Source organism: Lissotriton vulgaris, unplaced genomic scaffold (genome assembly GCF_964263255.1).
Source record: "Lissotriton vulgaris unplaced genomic scaffold, aLisVul1.2 SCAFFOLD_754, whole genome shotgun sequence".
Lineage (NCBI taxonomy): Eukaryota > Metazoa > Chordata > Amphibia > Caudata > Salamandridae > Lissotriton > Lissotriton vulgaris.
The window spans coordinates 195,908-223,690 of NW_028246384.1; the positions used below are offsets into that span (position 1 = coordinate 195,908).

A 27,783-nucleotide genomic window follows, 5' to 3' on the forward strand; every position below is an offset into this window, starting at 1 on the left:
GTTATTTGTGGTATGTTGTGTGTGTTTTGTTCTTGAGTGATGATATTGTGCACTCATGTTGTGTTTGTGCTCCCATTGCCTTTCCACAGTTTGGCTGACAGGGTATGTCTGTTTCTGTTGGGGTTCTGTGTGTGTTCCTGTGGTGTTTGTGTGTTGTGTTTGGGCAGGCATCTGTTCAGGCTTCCCTGTGTGTGTATTCTGTTTGTGGCTACACCCAGGGTGTGTGTTCGTTTGTGTGTATATGTGCTGGGAAGTATTGGCAGCCTTCAGTGAGTGAGGCACTGGTGTTGTGTGTTCCTTGTCAGTCACTCCTGCAGTGGCTGTCTCCCTGGTTGTTTGTTGTGTGGTGCAGGGTGTATATTCTGAGTGCTTGTTGCTGTGCTTGTTGCTTGTTACTGTGCATGGGGGTGCGCAGGATGGGCACCTGGCCTGTGACTTCATGGGGTGTGTTGATGTGTGGTTGGGGGTGGCGTGTCCCTGTGGTATCTGTGCCCCTGCCCTGCCTTCTGCATTGTGCACATGTGTTGACCGCGGCAGTGACGTGACCGGGAATGGGAAGTTGTTGCTAGTTCGCTGTCGATGTGTGTCCAGGATGCAGAGGGGTGACTTGGTGGCAGGTGGGTCATGTGTGGGTGCCCTTGTGGATGTGTTGTAACCCCCAGCAGGGTGTCTGTTATGGTTTTGGACCCTGTGTCAGCCTGTGTGTTGTGTGTTGTATTTTTGTATTTGCGTACCTGCGGCGTCATCCACGGCGGCCCATTTGATGGTAGTGCTGTAGCAGGTACATCACCAGATGCATATGTAGGGCTGGGTCCATGGAGTTCAAGACCGGGTGGAGAGGACCGGGTCTCTGCTATCGCGCTCCTCTGTCGAGTTTCCGCCGTCTCTGGTTGGGCGTTGTCTCCGCTGCAGTGCGTCTGCCTGTTTGGGCCATCCTAATTTGTGGAACGTGGAGGACGTCATTCCACATGGCGGTGAGTCTCCATTGGCTCCCACCACCGCGGTAACAGGCGCACTTTGATGGCGGTGCGTGGCGCTCTGCGGTGGACGGGAAATGACCTATGTTTTGCTATACTAATATGGTGGACGTGAGTACCGCTGCTCGCAGGCGTAAAAAGGCGTTTTTCCGCCCCGCCAGCACTGCTGTGGTTCCACAGCCTGACATCCTAGTTGACCCCTTTGTTGGGATCATCATTACAAGATGTGAGGATAGGAGAATCTTGTATATTCAAAAAAGCAGTGGAAGCAATGTGGGGTCAGTGTGATAACAAATATTTTTCAATCGCTATATGTTGATGGAAAGAATTTAAAAATCAATTAGACATCATTAGAATAATTATAATGCCATAACCCCCTGGATTAAAGTACAACCTACAGCGGGATTAAATACATATTAACAAAGACTGGCAAAAATGCTACCCAACTGGCTGTCTCCATGGCTCAGTTGGCTGAAATAGGGCATACAAGACACAGGTGTCACTGACTAGGATAGCAAAAAATGCCTAAAAGCAAGCGAGGGGTACATCAGATAATTGTCTATCAGCGATCCTCTGAAGGAGGATGATTGACTGATGATATTTAAATTAGCAGACCGATCTAACAGAAGCATGGCTCTGACGCTGTTATTGCTGGCCATCAGTCTAAAGTAGTCCTTAATCGCTGTGGCTAACCTTTCTGCATTATAATGTGGAGGAAAACTAGCTTGATAATCATTATGGATGCTGTGTTCTTCAAGATACACCTCAAAACTGCATTCTTACTCTCCGATTGTAAACGTTTGAAGATATGGCTGAATTGAGAAGGGCCTTAAATTAGTCATATCAGTGTGGTCTGGTAGGGTTACATTCAACAGTTGTGCCACAATGACATGTTAATGCAGAAAGACAAATATCAAGCTTCAAAGACTGATGTACTGGTACTGTCACATTTAGAGTGATATCCACAAGGAGCAGAATCTCTAATGAGCCTTTTTGATGGACTAATATTCAAGAACAATTTTAGATAAATTTCTTAACCACTTCCACCAAGTCACAATAGTTTTACTGCCTTAAAACAATAAAATATAAATCATGAACCCTATATTGGTGCATTTAATAATTTGCTTCGAAAGAAAATGCGAACATGTGTAGCGATCGCTTTTTTTTGTATAATTGAAATTTTAAGTTAGAATAATGTCTACATTCGATGAGTACGGAAAGGAGATCAATGGCTTTTCACTACTGCCCAGGAATATGAACACGTTCATAACTCCAGCACCACCGAGAAGAAACAAACCTACTATTATTAAATAGCTTTAGTCAAAGAGATACTTTCAATAGCAGCCCACGATTACTCTGGTATCTGAAATCTCTGCATTATATAAACAAATTAAGAGAGAAGGAGTTATACATGTGTACACTGCATCCTGCTGTTGTCACTTAGTGGATCAAATAAAACTTTTACTTTAAACAAATTGGACACAGATCACCCCATTCAGTGTGTGACTGGTGGTGCAAGTGATATAAAGACTGCTGTATAGGATTACAAGATATGACTACTTCAATATTACAATATATTGTCTTTGTAGTAGTCTGCATTAAAGATATAAAAAGTTAAGTGACAACATTTCCTAAAAAAGAAGGCCTGTACAAGGTTTGTTTAAACGTATTTAGATGCATAATCACATGTGCATTTTATACAAACATTTCAAGCTAACAGAATTTCACTGGAAAAGCAACAATACCAGCTATCTCAACTCCACTCTTCCCCATACATCAGAGACATGTCACACACAAACTTGATAATTAAACAGAAATGTAGTTCAGGCATCTCCAAAATGACAATAGACTGTCACAGACATAGTAAAATATTAGACTCAGGAGGAATACAATTAAGAACAGTAAGGGGCTGATTGTGATGCGTGTTAATGTGGAGAAAAATCCATTTTTTGAATGCTGAAGTATTTCCTCCAAAATTGGTATTTGCATGCTATTTTGTTCCTTAGAAAAGTGTCTTTAACATTCCCAAAAATATAGGAGGTAATTACATTTCCTCCACACAGTGTATCTCCAAAAATCTGGAGATCCATCCATTGTTACCATTGATGTTCATTTTTATCCCAAATGAGTTGTTATGTAACTCATTTTGATACGACATACCTGCAGTTTTCTCGTGTTATTTTGAAGATATTTTCCTCCAGGGAGAAACTGAGGTGAGTAACTTCATTTTACTTCACTGACAAGGATTGTGGTAATTTCATCTTGGGAAACTAGTTATATCTTTGTTATTTTTGTATTTTATCATAGGATACACGTGTTTCAAAATGAAATATTTTGAAGAGTGTATGTAGGTGTATGTGACATGTGTGGAATTTGTTTTTGCATAATTATGAGAAAAGTCTGAAAATTATAAAAAATTATGAACATTTACCTGAAATGCAAGATTGACATTTGGTACTTTATTATAGCCAGAGCCACAGGAATTTTTCTGTAAGAGAGGGCCAATTTGTGTGGCAGGGTAAGGTAAATTATGTGGCTAGAATAGCCCAATTATGAGAGGGGGCATAATGCTGTACATTTTGTAATAGTAATGATTCATTATTTAGCCATTTTAAACGTGGTAACACTCTCTGGGCATTGGTTTCACGTCAATATTGTCAGTTTAACTCCCAAATATAGCAAAGGGCAACAGAAAGGTGACCAGGCCAGCTTTGCAAAGGGCCTTCCATTGTGCTGCAACACGTGTTGTTGCATTTTAAAGTAACATTTGAACCATTTGAGCTAGAAACCATTTTTTGTTCAAATCTGCAGATTATGCAGCAGATGATTAATTATGTGGCAAATGCAGTAAATCTACAATAATGCAAATAATTTCCAAGGCCGCACAATCACATAATTCCAGTGGCCCTGGTTATAGTACAAATTGCTTGCTTGCATCCATTTTTATTGAGAGGATGCATTGCTCATTAAATACATAGTGCAAAAAACAGAAGGACTGTATACAGCAGCCACTAGAGTTCTGGTCATTTGGATTGTTCTATGCTACATATTTACTGTGTATGATGTTTGTTCATGAAACATGAGATAATACTTTAATTTCAGAAATATTATTTATCAAGCATAATGTAAAAATGACCAAAATTACGTGAGGTTATGCTCACTTAATGGACACTTCATTAGGGCCAAAAGGAGAAGGGAAAAATCTTATCTGGCTGTACATTCCAGGGTGGTATCAATTCCATCTAGTCTTTCGAACTAGCAGGATCCATAATTACCAACACTTTTAATTCAACATTACTATGGTTAAACTATAAGGCGCACGCCCCACCTCAACCCTTTAGTGTGGTGTTTTTCCTTGCTATAATCTTCACGAACTTTCTTGTGCAGGTCATACCACCTATTTTTAATATTAGTTCCAATGCATTTAGTAGTGGAGATGGCATTTATCTTTTGCAGGGTACTGTCCCAGATGCCATTTTTTATGTGCAGAGATGTTTTTCTGGGGTTCTACATAGCGTGAACTTGCCCTGAATGTTTCAGGTATCAGAGCGCTTTACATGTGCACCAGTTGAGTTACACAAGGACGCAATCATTTTTGTTAGGCGCGGGGAGATTACGTTATTTGCCCAGAATCACAGGATGTTGAGCATCCCTCTACGACTCAAACCCAGTTCCCCAGCGTTTTGTTTGACCGCTCTATCCGTAAGACCAAATCCTCTCACCATTTCCTCTGTATGATGGTGCCTATGCACCACATGAAACATCATAGTTTTCCATGACAGAGTCAATAAGCAGATCGAAAGATTGTTCGGAACATTTTGCCTTCCTTTTCCTACATAGATTTGCAATGGCAATGTTTGCAAATAGATTACTTTCAGCGGAGTAGCCTTTATTCTCATAACTGATCTACCAAACAATGCTCTGAACAGAAACATGTTTCGGTCATCTTCCTGAACTGGGCTTTTCCAGTAGCAGCTAAATTAATAATGATTTATTGCCAGCAAAGCTCACAGGCCAGATTATGCTTTGCTATTTGCTGAATACAGAAGCCATATTGAAAACAAGCCTTTCCTCACTAAAAGCAATGGGCCTTATTTATGAATGCCTTGTGCCGCCGGTGCGTCGCTTTTAAGATGGGAAAAAGTGACGCACCGGTGGCGCAAGGCATTCATAAATGAGGCCCAATATATTTTGTGAGATATCCTCATGCTGCTTACTTGAATTATGATGTAAAAAAGTATGCAAATGCAACATGACATTTGTTAGATAGTGTTTTGCAATAAAATGAATGTTGTTGAAATACTACATTACAATGCAAAATAAACTGTTTTATTAAAAATAAGACTTGACAATTACTGTAGTATGATTCAACACTTATGTGGATGAGACTTCTACATCTTCCAATGTGTTTGTATATGGTTGACATTTCCAGAGTCCATTATGAATCTTTATTTGAGACTGCTTTCAATGTTCCTTCATTCATGTAAGCCTTCTGGTTTCTAATGATCTTGATATGTCCATCTGATGGGCACACGCCCCATAATCAATCCAATAAGAGGAAACATATTGCAGGTATGCAAGATTACTTGGACTTGCTCTCGGAATTCTCAGCTTCTCAGACTGTACATTATATTGCGATTGGCTGCGGTAAATGCTTTACGGTCAATAATTGGTTGAGGTGTCCTGATCCTTGTGTTTAGAGCAGCATTTATCTGCTGCATGTGCATGTTTATCCTTACAGGGGAGATGGTGGATCTGAACGTTACACATTTCTAAGGAATAGTTAATAAAACAACTTTTACCTGGAAACTGTATCCATTATACATTCATGCATATGTAATGCAAAGGGAAATTAAACAGCATTCCTAACATATTTCAAACAAAGCATGGCATTAACAATAGGAGCTGACTGCCCATGTCTTTTGTCCTAAACATTCACATCTTTGAAATGCTCAATTTGTGTTCCCATGATCTTTTGCAGGCAAGTCATCTGAGAAATGGTGCAAACCTGGCCAGGCATTAGAATACTTTGAACTGACATTCTAGGTAAAATTGAAACATGCACTAATGATTACTGATTTGTGGAACAAATCTAAAGAATGTAGTTTGCCATAAATGAATAGTGCTGCACATTTGAACATGCATTAAGGATTACTTTGTGAGGGGACACATCTGAAGAAGCACAATGATGGTAATTATTAATAAATGAGGACACCAGTGACAACATGGTACCAACTTCTCTGTAACCCTTGGACTGACAGAACAGTGGTCATTTTTTAAATACTGCAGGCACTTTTGAATGGTTGTTCCCATTTTGTATTCTTGCATTCGCATGTTGGGAATCTTTTACATGCATTATGAGCATTTTTTGCTCAATGTTGTCCAACCATTCTGTACTTCTAACAATGACATACTATTGGTTATTCTGGGTATGCTTTTAATGCTATTACTAATGCTGTCTGAGAACTCAGGCTGTAAGATTTCTGTAACTTGTTAGCACCTGTTCAAGAAGCAGGTTCTGATTATAGAATAGGCGAACACACCCATCCATGTACTCACTCACCTATTAATCCATCCAACCAATTTATACAGCCAACTGTCAATGTACTCTTTTATTTAGACATGGTCTAGGGCCTGATTCATGCAGGTAAACTTACACGTTTGTGTAAGTTTCCTTTTTTCAGTAATCACAAAACGGCAATTTAATATTGTGTGCGATTGTGGTGACTCTTCAGCCAGGGCAGAACTCTGCACATGCAAAGATAGAGAAGGCCTATCTTTTTATGTTACGAGTTCTCCGCCCCAACTACGGTGTCTCCGCAAATATGAACTCACTTTTAAATTGCAGTTTTGTGAATACTGAAGAAGAGTACACTTACACAAATGCGTAAATTTACATTTGTGAATCAGGTCCTCAGTGTCTTCATTCGCACCACAACTGGATTACCGTACTTCCAAACTACCTAAATGATGAGAAGAATGGTGATCAGGTGAAACAATCACTACCAGCAGACTATGACCTACACAAGCTGATCACATTATTGGTGAGAAAAGGAATCACATACGCCCAACCACTAGCTGCTTTTAATACATATTGAGAGCAACTAGCAAATCTGGATTACAAAAAGCTTCTATTCAGGCATAAAATCAATGTGCACATTACCAGATGCATAGAATGACGGTCTGGGTGCAATTAGTACAAGGTTGCAGAAATGTAAAACCTTGAAGACTGATCTCAGGAGAACTTTGCACAACTCCACAGAATATCTTAAGACATATAAGATCCCATAAACAATTAGAGCTAAGGCCACTCACAAATAGTAAACCATACTCAACATAAAATTTTAAACTACATTTGAAGCCATAGTCCCTACAACCAACCTCAACACTAATAAAGAAGGCCATCTCTTGCTCTTTTTCTACTGTGGCAATGTCTACCTATGCACTACAGAATACCCAGCAGAATGAAAGAAATGTTCAATATGTGGAAATGATTAAGCCAAAATTTTCAGACTAGTTCAGTCAAACTAAAAGGGCCAGAGCATAACGTCAATGAAGGTCAAGTTTCAAGTTTACAATTTTGTTGCGCGCATTGCAACGAATTTGGCGATGCAGTGCGTGCAACAAAATTTGTTTTATTTATTTATATGTTTACTTACCTGCATTTGGTCTTGTTCCGTAGTTTACTACCGCCCACCCTGCCCCTCCCCCGCCCCACGTCACCGCCCGGCAACACTCCTACCACTGACCGCTAATGTATTCTCTATTAATTGTAGTGCATTGTTTAAATCCACTTACTTGTGACCCATCTCATGAGCAATAGTAAAGGCAAGATTAAGACCATTGTCCTCTGCAATAATACATTTTCGTTTTTCACTACACATTCCATTCAAATAAGCAATGCCTGTGAAAATAAAAACATATTAAATTAACATGAGTTTACTGCCAAATTTTAAAAGAATATATAAAGCAGAATAATACAATTAAAATCCAATATATTTGTCTCATATCATCATGCAGCCAAATAAAAGAAAAATGAATGTGATAAAAATATCAGATATTTTTATATGTGAAAGATAGTATAAGAGATAGACACATTTTAAAACACACAAAAATACACAACATGCTGTGCAGGAATGAATGGTCTAAGAGTCTATGAGTAAGAAATTGGTGGAAAAAATGCGTTGTAAGAAAACCGTGATAAGAAGAGAAAATATACGACATGGATAACATTTTGTTTAAATGCGCATGTGGCATGATTGATGCCTCATTTAAGATGTTCTGCACAACATTCCACACCAACACCTATGAAATACATTTTAATTCTGGTATCTTCATTTCAAGTGCATAAATTCTCCCTGATTATTACCTGGACAGTGTACTTTCTGAAGATGTAAAAATGTTACATTTAATAATGTTATCTCCATCTAGGAAACATCTACAGAATTCATTCTTGGACTTTTTGAAATACTATACATATGCTTGAAAAGGTACTTTTAGAAAGGTCCCTTTTACCCAACTAAAGCCTCTAGAAGCCAATGTTGATGAGCTCCAACTGTCACCTGGCAGCTGAATAGCCCCCTTGATGAGATGTGAACTTGCTCCCAGAGCTGAGACAAAGGCCTTGGGTGTGGGGAGGTATTCTGGTCCTTCAGATATTGAGCTCAGGTTTAAATTACTGAAACCTTTACTGGACCTAACAAGAACGGTGCCATTAGTAATTGTGGTGGACTACCATCCACCACAACTAATTATCCACTTTGTCACAATGATAAACTCCGTTTTATATCCCAGCGCAAATTAATTAAATGGTTCTTAAGCATAGGAAACATTCTATCTGAGAATAATTATCACAATATTTTCATCTGTTAAAAAACCTAAATGGTTATACTGATTTTGTAGACGAATATGGAAAAGGAGTGTTGATGATTTCTCTCCTTTTAATGGAAATTTACACCTACTGATTAACCTTGATAATGTTCTTAAGGATATTATAAACATTTCAGTTTTAGGTGGAGATGGTATTATTGAAGCTTTGATGGGGAGTTTTTTTGAGACAGATATATTAGAAACTTAGAAGCAAGGGGCGACTTGAGCCCCGCAGGATTGCCTCAGCATATGTCTTCTGAGCCACATACATCTGGTGAGTGTGTGGGTGTTTGAGTGGACCCTGCTCCGTTCCAGGTTGGGCGGCTTGTGGTGACCTGAGGGGAGAAAGCTAGGGATACTCCTCCGCTGGATACTTTGAGACACTGGACTTGGGTGTGAGGATGATGCATTCTGGTACTGTACTGTTGCATTGCTAATACTGTTTATGATGGTTGCTCGGCGGTTACAGTATGGCAATCAACTTCAACAGTGAGGGTTCTAGAGAGCCCATTGCAAAATGACCGTATATTAGTGCAGCTCGGCCGGCCAGGACTCCAGTCCTCCTAATATCCGAGCCATAATCCATTATCCCAGACCCTGCAAGAGCAGAACAGTGTGCTACTTCTGTCGACAAAAGCGACTTGCAGCGCAAGCGTTCGGTCGAGTGGAGTAAGAATCGGTGGATGGCAACTACTCCTCTCAAGATGGCAGTGCTCGATCGAAGTATATTATGCTTGGTCCTGGGAGGTGCAGGCCGTCACCCGAGATGAGGAGTGCAGTGAAGAGCTGTTATTCCCGATCAAAGAAGGCATGGGTGTGGAGGCCGGTGCAGCCTGGCAGAGCAATAGCTGCCTGGGACCTACTGGGCAGAGTTGCAGACCGCCACAATGGTGCCCCTGAGTTATTTTCCCCTGGAGCTGATCCTAAGCCTCAGAGGGGGACGTAGTGGTGAGGCACCTGATGTGCTTTTTCAGTGCAGCTCAGCATCCTGAGGCGGACTCCCTGACCTACGGTGACCTACAGAGCCTCTCCTCTTCACTCCTTGACTGGGAGTGCTGTGGCTGTGGCCGTGACATGCGCCTGCTCCAACTGTGCAACCGGGGCAGTGTGGTGCGGCTACATCAGGGAAGATCGCTGAAGAGCTGAACTAGAAGAGCCATCTTCTTCCTGACGGCCTGTGTGCCGAACTTCCCCCTGCTTCATCTGCTGACCAGCACATGCAATGGCCTACTTCGGTGGTGGATGTCTAGCGAGAGAACACACAGTCCTGGTAGGGCCTAGAGCATACATTGTACTGTCCATTGCCATTACAGAACCACACCACCTGGATGTATGTGGTGATTTACTCCACCTTGAGTGAATAAGAACAGAACCTCCTGCCACCTAATTATAGCGACCTTCATCCATTACATCATGAGAAAGGTGGACAAATAACAATCCCGCCTTAACTTCTTAGGCAAAGCGAATGCCTAGACCCTCTCAACATGCTCACTCAGACATGGAGCTGGACTCACCACCCCAACCCGGAGCTACCTTGGAGGCCACTTTGCTGCCCATGCAGCAAAGTCTACAGTCAATAGATGGCAAGATAGATGCTCTCAATATCAGCACAGATACAATGGCTGCCAAATTTGATAAAAATGCAGCCCATCTGGCTACAGTGGAACAACGTTTATCTGGTGCTGAGGATGACCTACAGGGGACTTGGACGCGTGCTCATGCCGCAATAATCTGTGCATAATGGGCAATCCAGAGGCCACAAATACTGCTCGCCTATTGAACTATGTGGAGGCAATGCTGAGAGAGGTGTTTGGAAGTGAGCAGGTTTCAACGGTGCTAATTGTAGAACGCGCTCATAGATCTTTGTAGGTACAGCCGCTGCCCGGGACCCCCACCTACCCCCCCAGCGGTTGATCATTGCCAAAATTCTGTACTACAGGGACCAAGACACTGTCATACGCTTATCAAGAGAAAAGGGGCCCATACAATACCATGGCAATGAGATCCTGATTTAACAATGACCGTACAGGGAGTTCATCCCAGTAAAAAAGAAAGTGCAGACCCTGAGACATCCATATGCGATGTTGATTGCTGCCCACTTGCGGATCAGTCAAGGGGGCATGTAGATCATATTCAACTCTCTGAATGGAGTCATGGACTTCATCAAAACTCAGAGGGGGAGGGGGTGTGCTCTTTGTTCCTGTTCTGAGACTCGATACATGTACTACTTACTGAACAAGCATGTTGATATGCTCCTGGCCTCTCAGCCCCTTCACCTGTAATGGCAGTGCACACCAGGGGGGATGAGAGCAGCAGGTGGTAGCCTAAATGTACTCACCTGGATTGTACACAGGTTACACAACCCTTAAAAGTTCTGGCAAGTATTAGCGTACTTGGATCGTCATCAAATACGCATTGCATTTATGCAAGAGACACACTTTACAGCACAAAAAGGCACCAACATCGGAACGAGATGGGCACACATCAAACTGGCCTCCTCTTATTACTCCTATTAAAGGGGAGTCATCATTCTGGTCCACAGAGGCACCCCGTTTAATACGCTTCATTCTAAAATGGCCAATCAAGGTAGATATATCGTATGGCAGGTAACTTGTGGAGGGTCTGTCCTGACCCCAATTAACATATATATGGCCCTATGTTGATGACTCCAAGCTTTACACCACATTCTGTACCCGCCTATGTGACCTATAAACTTCCATTATCCCTTGAGGAGGAGACTTTCACTTCCCACTTAACCTCGACATAGACAGATCTGCTGCATCAATGGGACAGTCTCGTCATGCGGCCAGAGTGCTTAGATTGGAAATGGGGCACTATGGGCTAGCGGATGCATGGTGGGTTCACCATCCATAAAGTCGTGAGGGCACAATCATTTCCAGTGCACACAACATGTGGTTGTGCCTGGATTACTGACTGGTCTCTGCTAAGGCTAATGCATGGGTGGTGGACGTGCATCACCTCCCCAGGAAGCTGTCATACCACACTACCGTTTTGTTATCACTGACACACCCATTCAGGGCACCTCAGCCATTTCAAAGGAAACTGCAGGCCACTGCCCTCCTAGATGCCTTATTCAGAGGCGAAGTGAGGATTGCAATTGTATAATACTTCGAGGAAAATAAAGGCTTGGTTGCGTCAGCATGTGTACTGTGGGAAGCCTTCAAGAACCGCATAAGTTGCTGTTGCATAGGGCTTCTTGGCAGAGTATTGGAAACATTCAACCTCATTTACGTACACTTGAGCACACACTGCACATGTTAGAGAGAGCCTACCAGGCCAATATGGAGCCTAAGACACTAGCAGACATTAGAAAACACTTGACTGAGTACACTGAGTTGACAGACCAAGAAATCCGCAATGTGTTTATACGTCAAGTGGTGCGGGCAAACAAGGAGGGGGGCCAACCAGGGCACAGCCTAGCAACTAGAGATCAAGATCCTCAAGAACCACCCTATGTGCTTACTATTACCAACCCAGATGGGGAACATTGTCAGGGCAATTTTAAATAGCTTTGTTAAGTTTTACAAAAACCTATACAATGCTCGCCCCTCAGCAGATGAGCGTGAAACAGCACTGCAGCTAGATGACATAACGCTGGTGTGGCTGCCGTCGGGGGCAACAGGAGTATTCGACCTAGCCAATATCGGCAGAGGAAGTTGGGGATGACATTTGCACATTGCCAAACTGACACGCTGGTAGGATATGGCCTCTCTGACGATTTTTACAAGATGTTCTCAGGAATCCTAATCCCCTACCTCATGGAGATGTTCTAGAAGGCATTTGACAACCGCTCCCTGCCCCCTCCTCTGTTGTAATCATACTCCAGAAGCCAAGTAAAGCACCTGAGATGGTCGATTCATATCACCCTTTATCATTAATTAATGCTAATGTAAAATCCTGGTGAAAACCATTGCATCCTGGCTACAGCCCCTGTTGCCAGCACTCGTCCAAGCGAAATTTGTACCCTCACATTCCACCACTCATAATCTTTGCACGCTTTTTGCTGTCTTACATTAATTGAAACCTTCATTGCCTGCTGCAGCGGTATTCCTAGATGCCATGAAGGCATTTGATTCTATTTAATGGCCATATATGTTTACTGTATTGGCCCACATAGGAATGCTACTGACTTTTTTTGCGTTGGATTCATTATCATACAGCGACCTGGTCGGACGAGTGCGAGTGAATGGAATAATCTCTGGCCCCATGAGTATTTGTAGGGGTACACGGCAGGGATGTCCACTCGCCCCAAACCTCTTCGCCCAGGCACTGGAGCCCTTCACCTACATTATGAGATTAAAACATCTGCAGCCCAACACTTTCGTAAATGGCCCCTGGCCATCTCACTATATGCTGACAATGTGGTAGTCCATATGGTAGTCCATATGCTCATGGTGAATTTAACACGCCGGATTTTTGACTATGTTACTTGTGAGCTCAAGCCCAATTTGCCCATTACTGGTTCCAACCTTAACGCTATGTGTCCCGTACTGCTATCAAAATGACGAAGCCTATCAGACCCCCCCTCATAGCCGTCCTTCCGTATGTACAACCGGCAGCTACACTCCAGATAGTCAGCTCATTTACTAACACAACTAGGGCATTGCAGACATTAGCTACACATACAGAAAATACCCCTCTGTGCGGTCAGTCTTTATGTCAAATTCACAACCCATCCCTTCAGTCACAAGAGAGTCAGGGGCACTCAGTACACTATACGAGTAATGGGAGAAGCCTTTTCTGATGGATCCTTCTTTAAGCTCACAGAGTTTGCGGGACACTGTGGCTGTACCCTCTACAAATTTTTGTGTATTATAGGCTAAGAGAAGCTCTATAAAACCTTAATCCGTTCCTTTCGACAGGAAACACCTACACTCTGCTCTTTACAGAGCCTACTCACATGCGCAGACTGCAAACACCTTATCACTAGACTATATAACTCATCACAGACAGACCAAGGTGGGCTTACGGACACAGCCAGAAACAAATGGAGTGAGGCTTTAGGCAACCAATTGACACAGACAGAGTGGGAATTCTATTGTACCCGCTTAAGCAAGCTAACATCCAATTGCAATCTCAGGATTATACACTTCAAATACCTATAGCAGGCCTACTACTTCTCCCTTCAACTTTACAAATTCGGGATGTGGGCAGACACATCCTGAGTACGTTGTAAGGCGGCAGAGGCAGATTTGATTCATCTGGCATGGGTAGTCGGCCCAGTGGCCCATATTTGGGAACAAATTACACAAACCTTATCAAAGATGGTGGAGGGAAGCATAGACTGCTCCCCCAAGGTGTGCCTATTGGGATTTGTCTAACTACTCCAGTCCGCGAATCTCAAACTGGGAGCAATATCATTGCAGTTAGATAAGCGCAGAGTGTCGATGTGCTGGGGTGGGAGGAGGACACCAAAACACGCTTATTGGCTTCAAGAGTTAGCGTATTGTAAGACTCAGCTTAAAACATATGCCAAAGAATTACCCCCGTCCTCAAGACGAAAAGACTTTTGAGGCCTATATCGGTTCTATCTATTATCCTATCTATTTCCTGCACTGTGGACCAAGATGGCTTACTGAACTGTAACAATACTTATGAATATGATGGGGGGATCAAGTGGGTATGGGAGCGATAAAAAAATGAAGTATAAGATACTGTACCAGAGTCTCTATCTGAGTTTTTTGTTGTGTGACTGTTTCTGAGGTCTTGGAAAAGAAAATTCAATTTAAAAAAGAATCAACTTCAATTTTGTGACACTACTGTTTTAGGTCCGGGGCACGGTTTGAGTTCTGGCCTGTATGATGCGATTGTATTACATTTTCTGGTTTAAAAAAAAAAATAAAGATATGAAGAAAAAATAAGAAAAAAGGTTTGGTGGGGATTCCATCAACTCATTCTGATAGAATCCATACAGTGGTTCTTATGATATCAATGGGAAGTGTTCCTCTTCTGATAGTAGGCCAGCTATTGCCAGATGGTTTGCACTGCACATTATACAATGCAGGAGATGTTTGCTACTTATGCAAAGCCCCTGTTGCTAGAAGCACAATACCAAATAGGGCAGGCTTACTTTGCATGTGGGTGCCACTTGTCCACCACTCTCAAACAAAAATCAGTAATAGGCTATCCGTGGTGAAAAGCAGATGCAAAGCATAGACTAACCATCTTTTACCTAATCATTATTTAGGACCTGTGTGTGGGAGATATCTATGGGTCTCTTTCGTATATACCAGGTTGTGGTAATGTCATCCACACATAAAGAAATTAGTCTGCAGGTGTCATCTTCTCGGGATCACCATGTTCCTTGATGACCGGATGAGCTCTTTCCAAGTAATGTTTCAAAACTCCCAGATGAAGGGGCCAACACCCAATGTAACATCAACCCAAAAAATAAACGCCTGCTTTTATTTGCAATCACTCTTTACTCTGATTTTCATACCAGCATTTCTATGGTCTAACAGAGGCCCCTCTAAGGCCAAGATCAAAAGCAGGCTACAGAATGTGAAAAAGAAGTGCATGCAAGCCATTGATAAGAGGCAGGTTAAAACGCTATCCATATTGCATATTTTCTTTCCTTATCCCATTTTTCTTATTTGTTTGCATTTGCTGTTTAATTATTATTTAATAACAAATAATTACTCATTTATAATAGGTCCCTATTGTGATAAGAGATGATTTGTACATGTATATGTTTTGATATTGAAAGATGGCGGCGGATTTTCAAGTATGCAAGCAGCCCATCATTTATAATTGGGGAGATGAGAGGCATTGAAATATGATGTTTTCTGTTAATCTACGCTGATGTCTTGACCTGCCATAGCGCCGAACAAAAATGAAAGAATGCTAACACTGCCTGAAATGCTGTTTCCATTTTCGTACGCCCGGGTGCATTATGAGCATCCCAGCGTTAAGGCTGCAAGACGACTACGCACAAAATTGCAGAGGATACATATATATGGATGAGAAAAATATTCCAGAACTTATAGAATATGTATCCTCATTTTAGCTATCTAGAACAATATGCATAATATCTATGACAAAAATAACTCCCTTATTTTGCTAATTTTTATAGGTAATACTTTAGGTTTACAGCTTTGACTCTATCAAGATGGCTTTAGATGGGCCACACTTTCTTCATAAAAAGAGAATGTTAGCGTTATAGTTGTTCATTAGAACACTCTAGGAAGCTGCAGTAGGACACTGGGAAATTAACAGATAGGCTGCTGCTGCTATTGAAAGTACATATTATACTCTGACTTTATTCTTTTATGACTGAAGCATATAGTCTACATTTATAGAACATGTCCTCTGATGTTCTGCTTCTGGACCTCCTTCTATATGAGAAAATCATTGAGAGAAATCAAGCATGGTTCTTGAAATTCCAGAAGACGGTCAGCATTTTCTATAAGATAAAATCACTTGAGAACTCAACAGAATTCCTAAAATTAGTATAACACCACCAACAAACAATTTATATTGTGACGATTATCTGCTACAATCCTTTATATGATCTCCTACATGCAAACCCTCAAAACCTGACATTCACTACAATGCATTACGATGGAGACCATGTCCCTAGGTCCTCTAATGGCTCCCAAAACATGTTGACTGTGTTGAGGCCTGTCAATCAAAGGGGGTCCCAACCTCCATCACATTCCACTGGGGTTCAAGGTGTATTCACTCTGCCTCCTTATACTTTTTTAATGTTATGTTTAAGATACAGGGGCCACTTCCCGAGTCCTGTAATGGCTGCCACAACATAGTATTTATTATAATAAATTATTGGTTGCTTGTCCCTCTAATAGCTTGGTAAACATCAGTCAGGCTTAACTTAGAGGCAATGTTTAAAATATTTCTGCATTAATAAAGTGAAATCACCACAAAGGAAAAATCCCTGACCAATTTAGAAAAATACAGTAATTTTTTAAAATGCTACCTGAACTACAAAATTCCATTCAGTAGAACCACAGATATACAGTTTAAAAGTTTACATGTAAATATTGTGCCTAAAAGAACAAAGCGCCACTCGTAGTCATCTGGCCATGCTAGACTGGTGTAAAGTCATAATTTCAGGCTGACCACGATGAAGTGCAAGTCGGATACTGAGACCAGGTTAGTGCAGCCGAAAGAGTTACCTTCTGAAATCTGGTGGGAAGAGTTTTGTTTGACGTCGAGGAGGCTATGAGGGACAGGAAGAGCATCATAACTAGGCTGTCATTGCTATAGAGTAAAGAACTGGTCATTTCTGGAGTTGCTGTCGCACGAAGTGCATTTCTCACATTGCTGGTCGGTGCTGAAGGTCGTTGTAGTGCAAAGAACAAGTCTTCACCAGAGGTTAGCTTGTGGTGAAGGTAAGCAGGCCAAGTCTGCCTTCTCAGGCAGGAAGGCAGTCCTCAAGCAGCAGGGCAGTATGCTGGCAGCCAGGCAGTCCTTCTTCTGTGCTGTCCACAGGTCCAGGAGTGTTCTGAAGAGAGGCTCTGGAGGCCCATTATTTATTTCTGGTGCCAGCCTTTGCATGTGTGGGGACACTCTGTCCTACCCCAAAAAATCTGATACTGGATAGTTCTTCCCTTCCCGAGTCAAGGCTCCAAAATTCTGGAGTGACCAACTGCTAGCATAATTTCCTTAGTGAGTGCTGAAGGCAAAGCACTTTGAGATGGAAGTGTGGGTCCAGCTCTTCCCAGTCATCCTGCTAGGATGGTCCATCCAGTCCAAATGTAAGCAGCGCTTAATTTGTGCAGGTGCTTTCAGGTGCTGAGCATCGGCACTTATTTCTCTGGTCCGGGTCTATTTAGGGGTGGACAGAATTAAACATTCTTAAACATTCAGCAGGGGGATTTCAATTTGATGCACGCTGAATGCTTCCAATCTAACCTGGTCTCCTTGTTATGTGTAGCTTGTCTTGTTCTGGGCTCTACTACTAAGTCTTGCACTTGTTTTTACTTTTAATCAGGCTAGGGACGGGTCAAAGAAACACTAGATCACGGAGGCAGGTGGCATGGCAGATCCCATGCTTTGCGTGCAGAGCACAAACACCAAGACCAGCCGAGCGGCTGAGGCATGTACTGGAAGGGCCAACAACAACCATACACAAGAGCGGACACCCCGGGAACCATGCACAATCAGAAGTATACATGTGCGACGGCAGAGCCAGGTCCTTTACCCTCAGGCATGGCTGTGAGTTCCTGCAGTGCCACCCATGCTCTGCTCTCCACTCACCCGAAGTTTGCAGTTAGCTGACCTAATTCAGCACAGATCCCAGACACCAGCAGGTCTGAGATTCTTTTATTTGCGTGCCCCTGGACGGAGCATGCAGTTGAAGCGTACAGCAGAGAATAGAAACTGAAACCATTCAGCACAACTACTCACTTGCACCTGCCATTAAATGGTGCTCACTACTGCCATGCTCCTCAGTCCGGGGGTCATTTTTGCAGAGCCAGGGTCACTCATGTAAAGCGCTAAATAAATCTGTAGGGGAAACAACGTTATACAGGTTTTGAGCGTGAATCCCTTATTTTCACTTCCCCCCTCCCACACTTCATAACATGCCCAGTGTTCTTCTGAGACACTTCAGCATGCTTCTTAAGAGCAGACGTCGATCCAGGGTACCATTTCATGCCAGGTGTTATGTCACATTCAGTGCAAAAGATTGAAGCTGTACCAGTAAATATGTCATTCTCATAGCACTATACGTTAATGGCGGGCTACGTCAATAGTGTTGTTTATGTGGTGATATTTATTGGTGGTAAATGGCCAATCGGAGCGTCCAACAACTACCATGTCAGTGTGCTGCACGTAGAGATGGTGTTTTTTCCTTGTTTTCATGCCAGTCACGTACAGGGCTTACACAGAGTCTCTCCATGGCTTCTGGGCTGTCTTAAGCCCAGTGTGGGAGGTGCCCAAGCAGGGCACATGCCACGCAGGAGAATGATCTACTATAAGAATTAAAACTTTGAAAATCTGTGGGACATAGTGTAGGCTGCAATTCATTCAATTGGAATTGAATAAGAAGGGTACGTTTCAAAAACCCAGGGAAGTAATAGAAAAGATGAAACACTTCAGATAGGCGGCTTAGGGAGTTGGTATTTCCATAAGCCTAAAATAATTCTAGGCACTGTTGAGAAAATAACAGGAAAGTGAGCAATTTCAAAGTTAGATGATGATGGAGAGAGTGCCTGGATGCAGGTTGTGGTGAGTTGATGGAGTAAATAATTCAATGCATCAATCTGTGTTTGGCTTCATAGTCATACGTTCGAAACCTGGCAAGGCCATGCAGGCTTTCATCCTCTAGGTCGACAATATGAGTATTCTTGAGTTGGAAACACAGGACTAAGCGTGTGTTTCACAAAATACACATTATGAACTGAAAGCAAGCATGTAGAACAGTGAGGAACACAATCAAGACAAGGTGGACCTCCCGGATGATAGCAGGGGCATAGTGAATATTGGTGCAGCTGGTGGAGCCCAGAGGTGGGAGTGGCCCAGTCTGGCATGCACCAAGTGATGATATTTCAGAGGGTGCCTGTGCCCAGGATGTGCAGTCTTGGTCTCATCAGTGGCCCCCAATGCTGCAGCTCAGTTTAGGCGCCTACGCAACACTGGTGAAAAAATGTTGGAAGGCCTTGCCGAGCTCAGCTCTGCTGAGGCACCTCATGTCTGCTTCCTTCCAGCTCTGCCCTGATAGCCGCAGCACAATAAACAAATGCAGGTATTCTACTAATTCCAGAGCATCAGCGCATCCCCAGGTCTATGCCAGTGCTGCTCTCTCCTGATCAGTAGTTCTCACTGGCTGGGCAGTGGCCCTTCACTCACAGCTATGCTGTGTCACCTCTGCCCTGAATTCGGGCCTTTAACTGACACTTTTATCTTTTAGCAGGGGTACCAATTGTGATGCCGCAAAACATATTTGCCGCAAAACATATTTTGATGGCATAAAATCTTAACACAGTAATGAATTGCTATTGTGTGTCTTGGACAGCACAGTTATGCTTTAGGGAGACAGGCCAAAGAATGATACAGCCCTGCACCCCTCAACTTTACATAATGAATTACTCAATAGGTAATAAATCAGAGGTATACTCTTTTCTTGCTCTCCCTTTGTGTCTGCTCTTCTTTCTCTTCCTCACACCTCAATCATTCCCTTCTCTCCATTCTTCCTTCTCTATCTGCCATTTGTCCATGTTTCCTCTTAATCACCGCCTTTTCACCAACCTCTCTTTGCCTTTCACTTTCCTTTCACATAATCCCCGCAATCTGCCTTTATTCCCTTGCCTTTCTCCTCTTTCCACTTTTCATTCTCATTGTGTTCAAATTCAGTCTTTCACTCTGTCTCTCCATCTCTGCTTTCTGCTTCTCTTTACATTCTTCTTCATCTGTATCTATCTTTGCCTTCAGACTTCTCCTTCCTCACTCTCTCTTTTATACTTTTCCTTCTTTAGCATACTATTTATATCCACTCTAGGAATCTGTGTTTGATGTCAGGGCCAAGAATTTAAATCTTGGTGTGGCCACTCAGACTTTTTTCATTCTTAAGTCGATACAATTAGTATAATTGAGCTGAATAGCAACAATTTTAATTCTGTGTCAAGACCCCCTCTGGTTAATATGTGCTTTACAAGCATAAATGGTGTGTTAAGGAAGCCGATATATATTTCAATCTTTTGTTTTTCAATTTCTTTGCAGTATTGCCCAGCCCTCTGTCTCTCAGTTACCCAGTACCTTTCATACATGTATCTATTCCCCTGACTTGCTTTCTTTCCTTGTTCTCTTCCTCAGCACCTCCAGCCATGCCTCCTTTCCTCTTTCCATTCTTGCTTCCTTACACCCTCATTCATTCCCCATCCTTCCTACCTCCCTTTGTGCATTTTTTCCATCTTCACCCTTTTGTTTCCTCCTTTCTTTTTTTCCTACTCCTCCCTTCATCCCTTCTTTAATTTCTCCTTTTCTTATCCTTGACCCTTCCTTCTGCTTTCTTCCTCATTTCCTTTTTTCTTTCTATTCATCTATCATACATTGTTCACTTCCATTCTCCCTCATTCCTTCTATGCCTCCATGTCTTCCTTTCACATTCTTTGCTTATTCCCTCCTGCTTTTATCCATTTCTCTTTTAATTCCTCACTCCAGTACTCACCTTCCTGCCTGTATTTGTTGCTGTCTACTTTAAAGTATTCATTTCTTCATCCCTTCCCTTCTTTTAAACAGCACAGTACAAGCACAATCTCCTTAGTTTATAAAGCTGACTCGGGTCCTCAAATGACCCTACTAAAGCTACATTTTGAGATGTACACAAATTCTCTCATTTAAGTTCACTTTTAACTTGTTGTCGTAGGCTTTGCATATATTATAATATTTTGTGTTACATTGATTTGTATAGCGCACTAATCACCCGAGAGGGTATCCAGGGCCTTGGGCAGGTGTGTAGGTGTGAGGTCCTCGAGGTGCTTATGTGAAAAACTAGGTCTTCAGCTTCTTGCGGTCCTCAAGAAGTGAAGAGGTAGCTCTAAAGTGTTTAGGCTTGTGGATGTGGCTGGAGCCAATAGAGGTTGTGGGTGGAGCCACTGGAGGTTGTTGGCGGAGCCGAGGTAGTGGACGTGGCCTCCTAAAAAAATGTAAGCACCTGCACTTCATATTTTACAAATTAAGCACTGAATGTAAGCCCCCTTTGTGTTACTGTCTAGTGGCAGTAAAGATACCCCAACTTCAGATCCATTGACATTCATGTCACTCAGAACAGTGGCAGAAGGCACAAATATTTAGCACAAGAAAGTACAAACTTTCTAATAGCTGCATTTTCAGAATTGTGACGTAACATCTGAATTTACCATTAACCCCTTGGCTGCGGCGCGAATTTCGCCGCGACGCGGGGATGTTGAGCGCAGCACTGCCATGCTCGTGACGGAACCACTCTGTCATGAGTCACAGGCAGCATGTGCTCATGACGGCGTAGTTCCATCACGGCCCACTTGCTCATTAATTCATCTGCACAGGCAGGGAATTAATGCCATTTGGGCGGAGAGGCAGCCGCATGACGGAACCATGCCATCATTAACATATGTAGAGGGGCTATAGACCTCTGAATCCATTGGTCTGTTCAACTGTCATCACATTTTCTTTCCTCCTGTCGCAATATAGATCATTGGGCAATGGGCCTACCCACTGGGTCTCTAGCACTGTGACTAGTGGCATTTTGCATAGGTACCAGGCTGCTGGGCTAATACCTTAGGGCAGAGGTATTCAAACTTTTCCAGGTTGAGCCCCCCCAGCTGAATTCCCCCAGATGTTGGGCCCCCCCACCACCCGACCGAAACCTCGGGAATCCGGCACACCACATGATCGACTGCAACGCGCACACCACGGGCCATATCCGGCAAACAATGCTCAACACAACAAGAGTGCCTAGCAAACTACAGGCCTGTGAGTGGGTGTCCATCCACCCCCTCACCCATCCATCCATCCATCATCCATCCATCCCTTCACCCAATCCATCCCCTCACCAATCCATCCACTCTTTCACCCACCCATCCAACCACCCACCCCTTCACCCAAGCTATCCTCCCACTCATCCATCCACTCCTACATTCATTCATCCATCCACTCCTCCATTCATCCATCAATCCACTCCTCCATTCATCCATCCAGTCTTCCACCCATCCACTCACTCACTCATCCATCCAACCACCCACCCTCTCACCCATCCAGCCATCCCCCCACCCACTCATCCATCCACCCAGTCACTCATCCTCCACCCACTCAACCACCCACTCATCCATCCACCCACCCATCCATCCCTCCCACTCTCTGACCCATCCATCTCCATGCTCCTCTACTCACCCATCTATTCACACACCTGCCCATCCACTCTGCCAATCATTCATCCATGTCCTCACTCACTCATCCATCCATCCATCCTCCCCCTCTCTCTCCATTCCCTCCTCACCCAGCCACCCATCCCTCCATCCACCCTTCACCCATCCACCTACTCATCCATCCACTCATCCACTCATGAATCCATCCATTGACCTCTCACCCACCCCTTCACTCCTCCATCCATCCCCCCGTCCATCCACCCTCTTCAATCACCCATCCATCCCCACATCCACCCCTTCACTCATCCATCCATCCATTCACCCCTTCACCCATCAATACATCAATACATCCATCCATCACCTCTCTCATCCATCCACCCACCGACTCGTCCACCATCCACCCCCCCATCGATCCATCCACCATTTCACTGATCCATCCACCATTTCACTGATCCATCCATCCCTCCACCCATCCATCTACCCTTCCAGCCATACACACATCCATCCACTCCCATCCATCCCTCCACTCATGCATCCATCCTCTCTCCCACCATCCATCCACCCCTTCACCTATCCATCCATCCATCCATCCCCTCACTCATCCATCCACCCCCCCACCCATACATCCACCATGTCACCCACACATCCACCATTCCACCCATCACTCCACCCATACATCCACCACTCCACCCATACATCTATTCACCCACATGGCAACATAACGGACGTCTGGTGGCCGGCTCCACCCGACATCCCTCGCGCTGCCTCTGTCTCCCTTGCTCTCCTTATGTCTCCCTCGCTATGCCTCCCTCGCTCTCCCTCTGTCTCCCTCGCTCTCCCTCTGTCTCCCTCGCTCTCCCTCGCTCTCTCTCACTCTGTCTCCCTCGCTCTCCCTCACTCTGCCTCCCTCGCTCTGCCTCTGCTGCCTGTCTCCCTCCCTCGCTCTCCCTCTGTCTCCCTCGCTCTCCCTCTGTCTCCCTCGCTCTCCCTCTGTCTCCCTCGCTCTCCCTCGCTCTCCCTCACTCTGCCTCCCTCGCTCTCCCTCTGTCTGCCTGTCTCCCTCCCTCGCTCTCCCTCTGTCTGCCTGTCTCCCTCCCTCGCTCTCCCTCTGTCTGAATGTCTCCCTCCCTCACTCTCCCTCACTCTCCCTGTCTGCCTCAGTCTCCCTCGCTCTCCCTCACGCTGCCTCCCTCGCTCTCGCTCGTCTCCCTCCCTCGCTCCCCCTCTGTCTGCCTGTCTCCCTCCCTCGTTCTCCCTCTGTCTGTCTGTCTGTCTGTCTCCTTCCTCCCTCCCTCTCCCTCTTCATCTCACCATGCCTGTGTGTGCCCGGGCTGACACAGCTTCTGGGCACACAGACACACTCAGCCAGGCAGCCGCACGCGAGCACTTCACACCTCTTTAAGACACCATTCCCATGCTAATGAGCTTTGTTCAGCTCTTAGGCCCCTGCAGCCCCACTCTGACGGAAATCGCCCGCCCTCACAGAGAGTCTCTACATCGCGCTGCTCAAAGGGAAGATCGGAGTGGAGCGCGCGCCCCCCCCCTGGGATGGTGCCGCGCCCCCCCAGGGGGGCGCGCCCCACAGTTTGAAGAACCCTGCCTTAGGGCCTAATTATGACTTTGTTGGTGCTGCACCCGCACTCCGTAGAAACAGCACCACTAAACCGCTCAAGGACCCCCTGCCTGATTAAGGCGGGTGGCCCATTTGCTGTTCCCACAGTGTTGCCCTGTCGACACGAGGTTGTCATTACAAAATAGATGTACTTTGGCTACTAAAACCAGTTCTCCCAGACACTTACCTGTGAGGAGCTGGAAGCACGGCAGGGTGAGGAACTGGGATTTCACTTTTAACCTCGAGAGTGGAGAGTATGCATGGTGTTAAACTTAAAGGGCTGCACGACTCATATTCATGTAAGATTACTAGGATGTAAGCAAGGAGTGTGCATCATTACTCACATGACTCTGCCTGTCCAATAGAAAAGGAGGATGGGACAATATATATATATATGTATATATATATATATATATATATATATATATATATATATATATATATATATATATATATATATATATATATATATATATATATATTACCTACTGGCGGTCGCCAGTAGGTAGTAATAGTTAGGATTTTTTTCAATGTTAAATCTCAAAATTCTATTTGGAATAACTTTGGCGCCGGTTAACGAATCGAAAATTTCCTCAAATTTGCCTCGCAGTGCTCCGGTCCTTCCCTGAAAGTTTGGGGGGGATTCGTCAAGCGGGGGCCGAGATAAAAAAGGGGTCCCAAAACGCGTTTTCCCCATGTTAATTTTCATAGGGCGGTCGATTTCACTTTTAGCCCGAACGGCTGAATAGATTTACACCAAACTTGGCAAAATTATAGGGACTGGTAGCCCGATGTGCCTTTGCTATGTCTCAAGATATGTGCTCCAGTGGATTTTGAGTAATTTAGGTTCAAAAAAATATATATATCTAGAGCCGCGCCCCGGTACGCACACCGGGGAGCGTTCAAAGCGCGCCACGCGACTTGCGTACGGAAAGCTGATTGGCTCTCGGGTGTCTGTAAACATTCGAAACAGTACGCAGCGGCCGCCATCTTGTACCTCGGTAGGATTGAGGTGGTGAAAATCAAAGGGGGAAATGAGCAAAAGGGGGCAGGGTACACCCCCCCTAGGTTTGTTGTGGGGGTCATAAAAGGGCCCCACGGGGCAAAAAAAAAAAATTGGGGGATTTGCGCGGGGGGAGCGCCCGGTAGGCGCACCGGGGAGCGGACCGGGGAGCGTACCATGGAGAAAAAAGAATGACACTTTTTTTTTTTTTTAAATTGCATTTTTTTATAAATTGGAGGTACTTCTGAAAAGAACTTTTTTTTTGTTTTTGTTGATTTATATTTTTTTCATTCTTTTTAAAACGATTTTATATATTTTTTGGATTTTTTACAGGGGAAAAACAAAAACAGGGATTCAAAAACTGCTCAACAGGAGCAAAAAAATGAGAAAATTTAAGGACTGGGAGAGCATCGGTGTTCCTGTCTCTTTATTGCAATGAGTTCAACGCTCTGCTCCCCATAACAGAGTAGTTCGACACAGTCCACGCATACAAATTTTATGCCTGCCAAGACCGGCTGCACGTTAGGGACCATTCTTGCACGTGTTGTTCCTGAAGGTGTTGCTCCACCAGTAGAGGTGCTGCCGCCATCTCTTCGTGCATTCTCTGCCAGCTCCCTGACACTCTCCCAGGAATAATTTTTTGGGTGTCTTCTTTTGACATGGCTAATTAAATTGGCATTTCCAAAGCTATATTTTTTTAGAGGATTGCCTCTGGATAAAATACTGCCACATATTTTACAAGTTACTTTACTTGCATTAACTTTTTTTTGTCCTTCAGGGATGTCATAAAATTTCCAGATGAAGTGGTTCTTTGTTTTCTGGTGAGGAGGGTCCTCTTGCACAAAACCATCTGAATCACTGCTGGATGACTCCCTTGCGGCCATTGCTGTAGATCAGGAAATTAATGAGTAGATAATTCACAAAACACCTATCGCTCTCTCCAAGTGCAAATCAATAGTGAGCGAAATGGGTGGGTTTCTCAAAATTTAGAAAAAAGTAATTATTGAACCAATGAAAAGTGTTATTTTCAGGTCACATGACCAGGGGCTTCATCATTATGAAGCCAAAACTGTTATGAACCAATGAAAAGTGTTATTTTCTGGTCACATGACCCGACACGCTTACGCGACACGCCCCGGGACGTTGCGCGATCGTATTCGCTCGAGTGCTTCCAGGTGCGCTTACGCCGTGCGTATCACACGGACGCGGCTACGCGATACGTACCGATCATGTTTTCGTTCGCGATTTTGGCGCTTACGGGACGCTCCCCGGAGCGCGCCCCAGGGCGCTTTATGAAAGAACGCTCTCGGGGCGCACCCCAGGGCGCGCACCGGGAGCGCTTCATAGCAAAAAAAAAAGTTTAAAAAAAGAAATTGGGAAAAATAGTAGGGATTGGTAGCCCAATGTGCCTTTGCTATTCTCAAGTGTTTTTTACGAAAATTAACTTTTGAAAAAAATATATATTGTGCTACATTGGGCTATATATATATGTTAGAGCCCAAATGTAGCCCAAATGTAGCCCAATGTAGCCCAAAGATGGCCACCAGAGACAAAAAAAGCAAATGTAGCCCAAATATCAGCTAGATGTAGCCCAACTGTAGCCCAATGACAGAATGTACCAGAGTGTTCTAAAGAACAACTACAGCGCTAACAGTCTTACTTATAAAGTGAGACTTATAGTTAGGAATTAGCATTAAAAAAACCTATGAAATTCACTGAAAAAAACCATAGGTTTCACACCAATTATAGTTAGGAATTAGCATTTTAAAAACCTATGAAATTCAGTGAAAAAAACATAGGTTTCACACCAGTTATAGTTAGGAATTAGCATTTAAAAAACCTATTAAATTCACTGAAAAAATCATAGGTTTCACACCAGTTATAGTTAGGAATTAGCATTTTAAAAACCTATGAAATTCAGTGAAAAAAACATAGGTTTCACACCAGTTATAGTTAGGAATTAGCATTTAAAAAACCTATTAAATTCACTGAAAAAAACATAGGTTTCACACCAGTTATAGTTAGCTGGAAGTTTTACTCGCATAAAACCATTGAAATTCCCACGTTATAGTTAGATGGACTCACTATAACTTGCGCGTGCAATGCACTGCTGATGACGTCACATATTACATCACTCCTGACATGGTCAGTGACATCACTCATGACATCACTGATGATATCATCCTTGTGACAGAGTGACAGACCTCCTTTCAGTGTAATGTAACCCATGAAACACATATTCAAAAATAGAAATTAACATTTTCAAAAAAATGGAGATACACATACCAGTTACAACAACCAATTCAATAATTCCACCATCTATATACACATCCACTCATTCACCAACAGTTCTATATAGGCACTCATACATATACTCACTCATCATATGTAGTGATACACCTATACATCCTGTTACACACCAACAGTCATCCAAAAGTTACTCTCACACATACTCACACATGTAAGTAAACTATTGAACATCCATTTATTTGCATA

At 43.6% G+C, this 27,783-nt stretch overlaps 1 protein-coding gene across 1 annotated transcript in view; it reads right to left on the reverse strand.

Annotated features, from left to right (window-relative positions):
- LOC147665970 (A disintegrin and metalloproteinase with thrombospondin motifs 19-like) overlaps window positions 1-27,783 on the reverse strand; it is a 632,122-nt gene that overhangs the window by 152,915 nt on the left and 451,424 nt on the right. Inside the window, exon 8 of the mRNA XM_086949366.1 lies at window positions 7,776-7,881. Coding sequence (XP_086805492.1) covers window positions 7,776-7,881 — 106 coding nt within the window. The remainder of the gene's footprint in view (window positions 1-7,775; window positions 7,882-27,783) is intronic.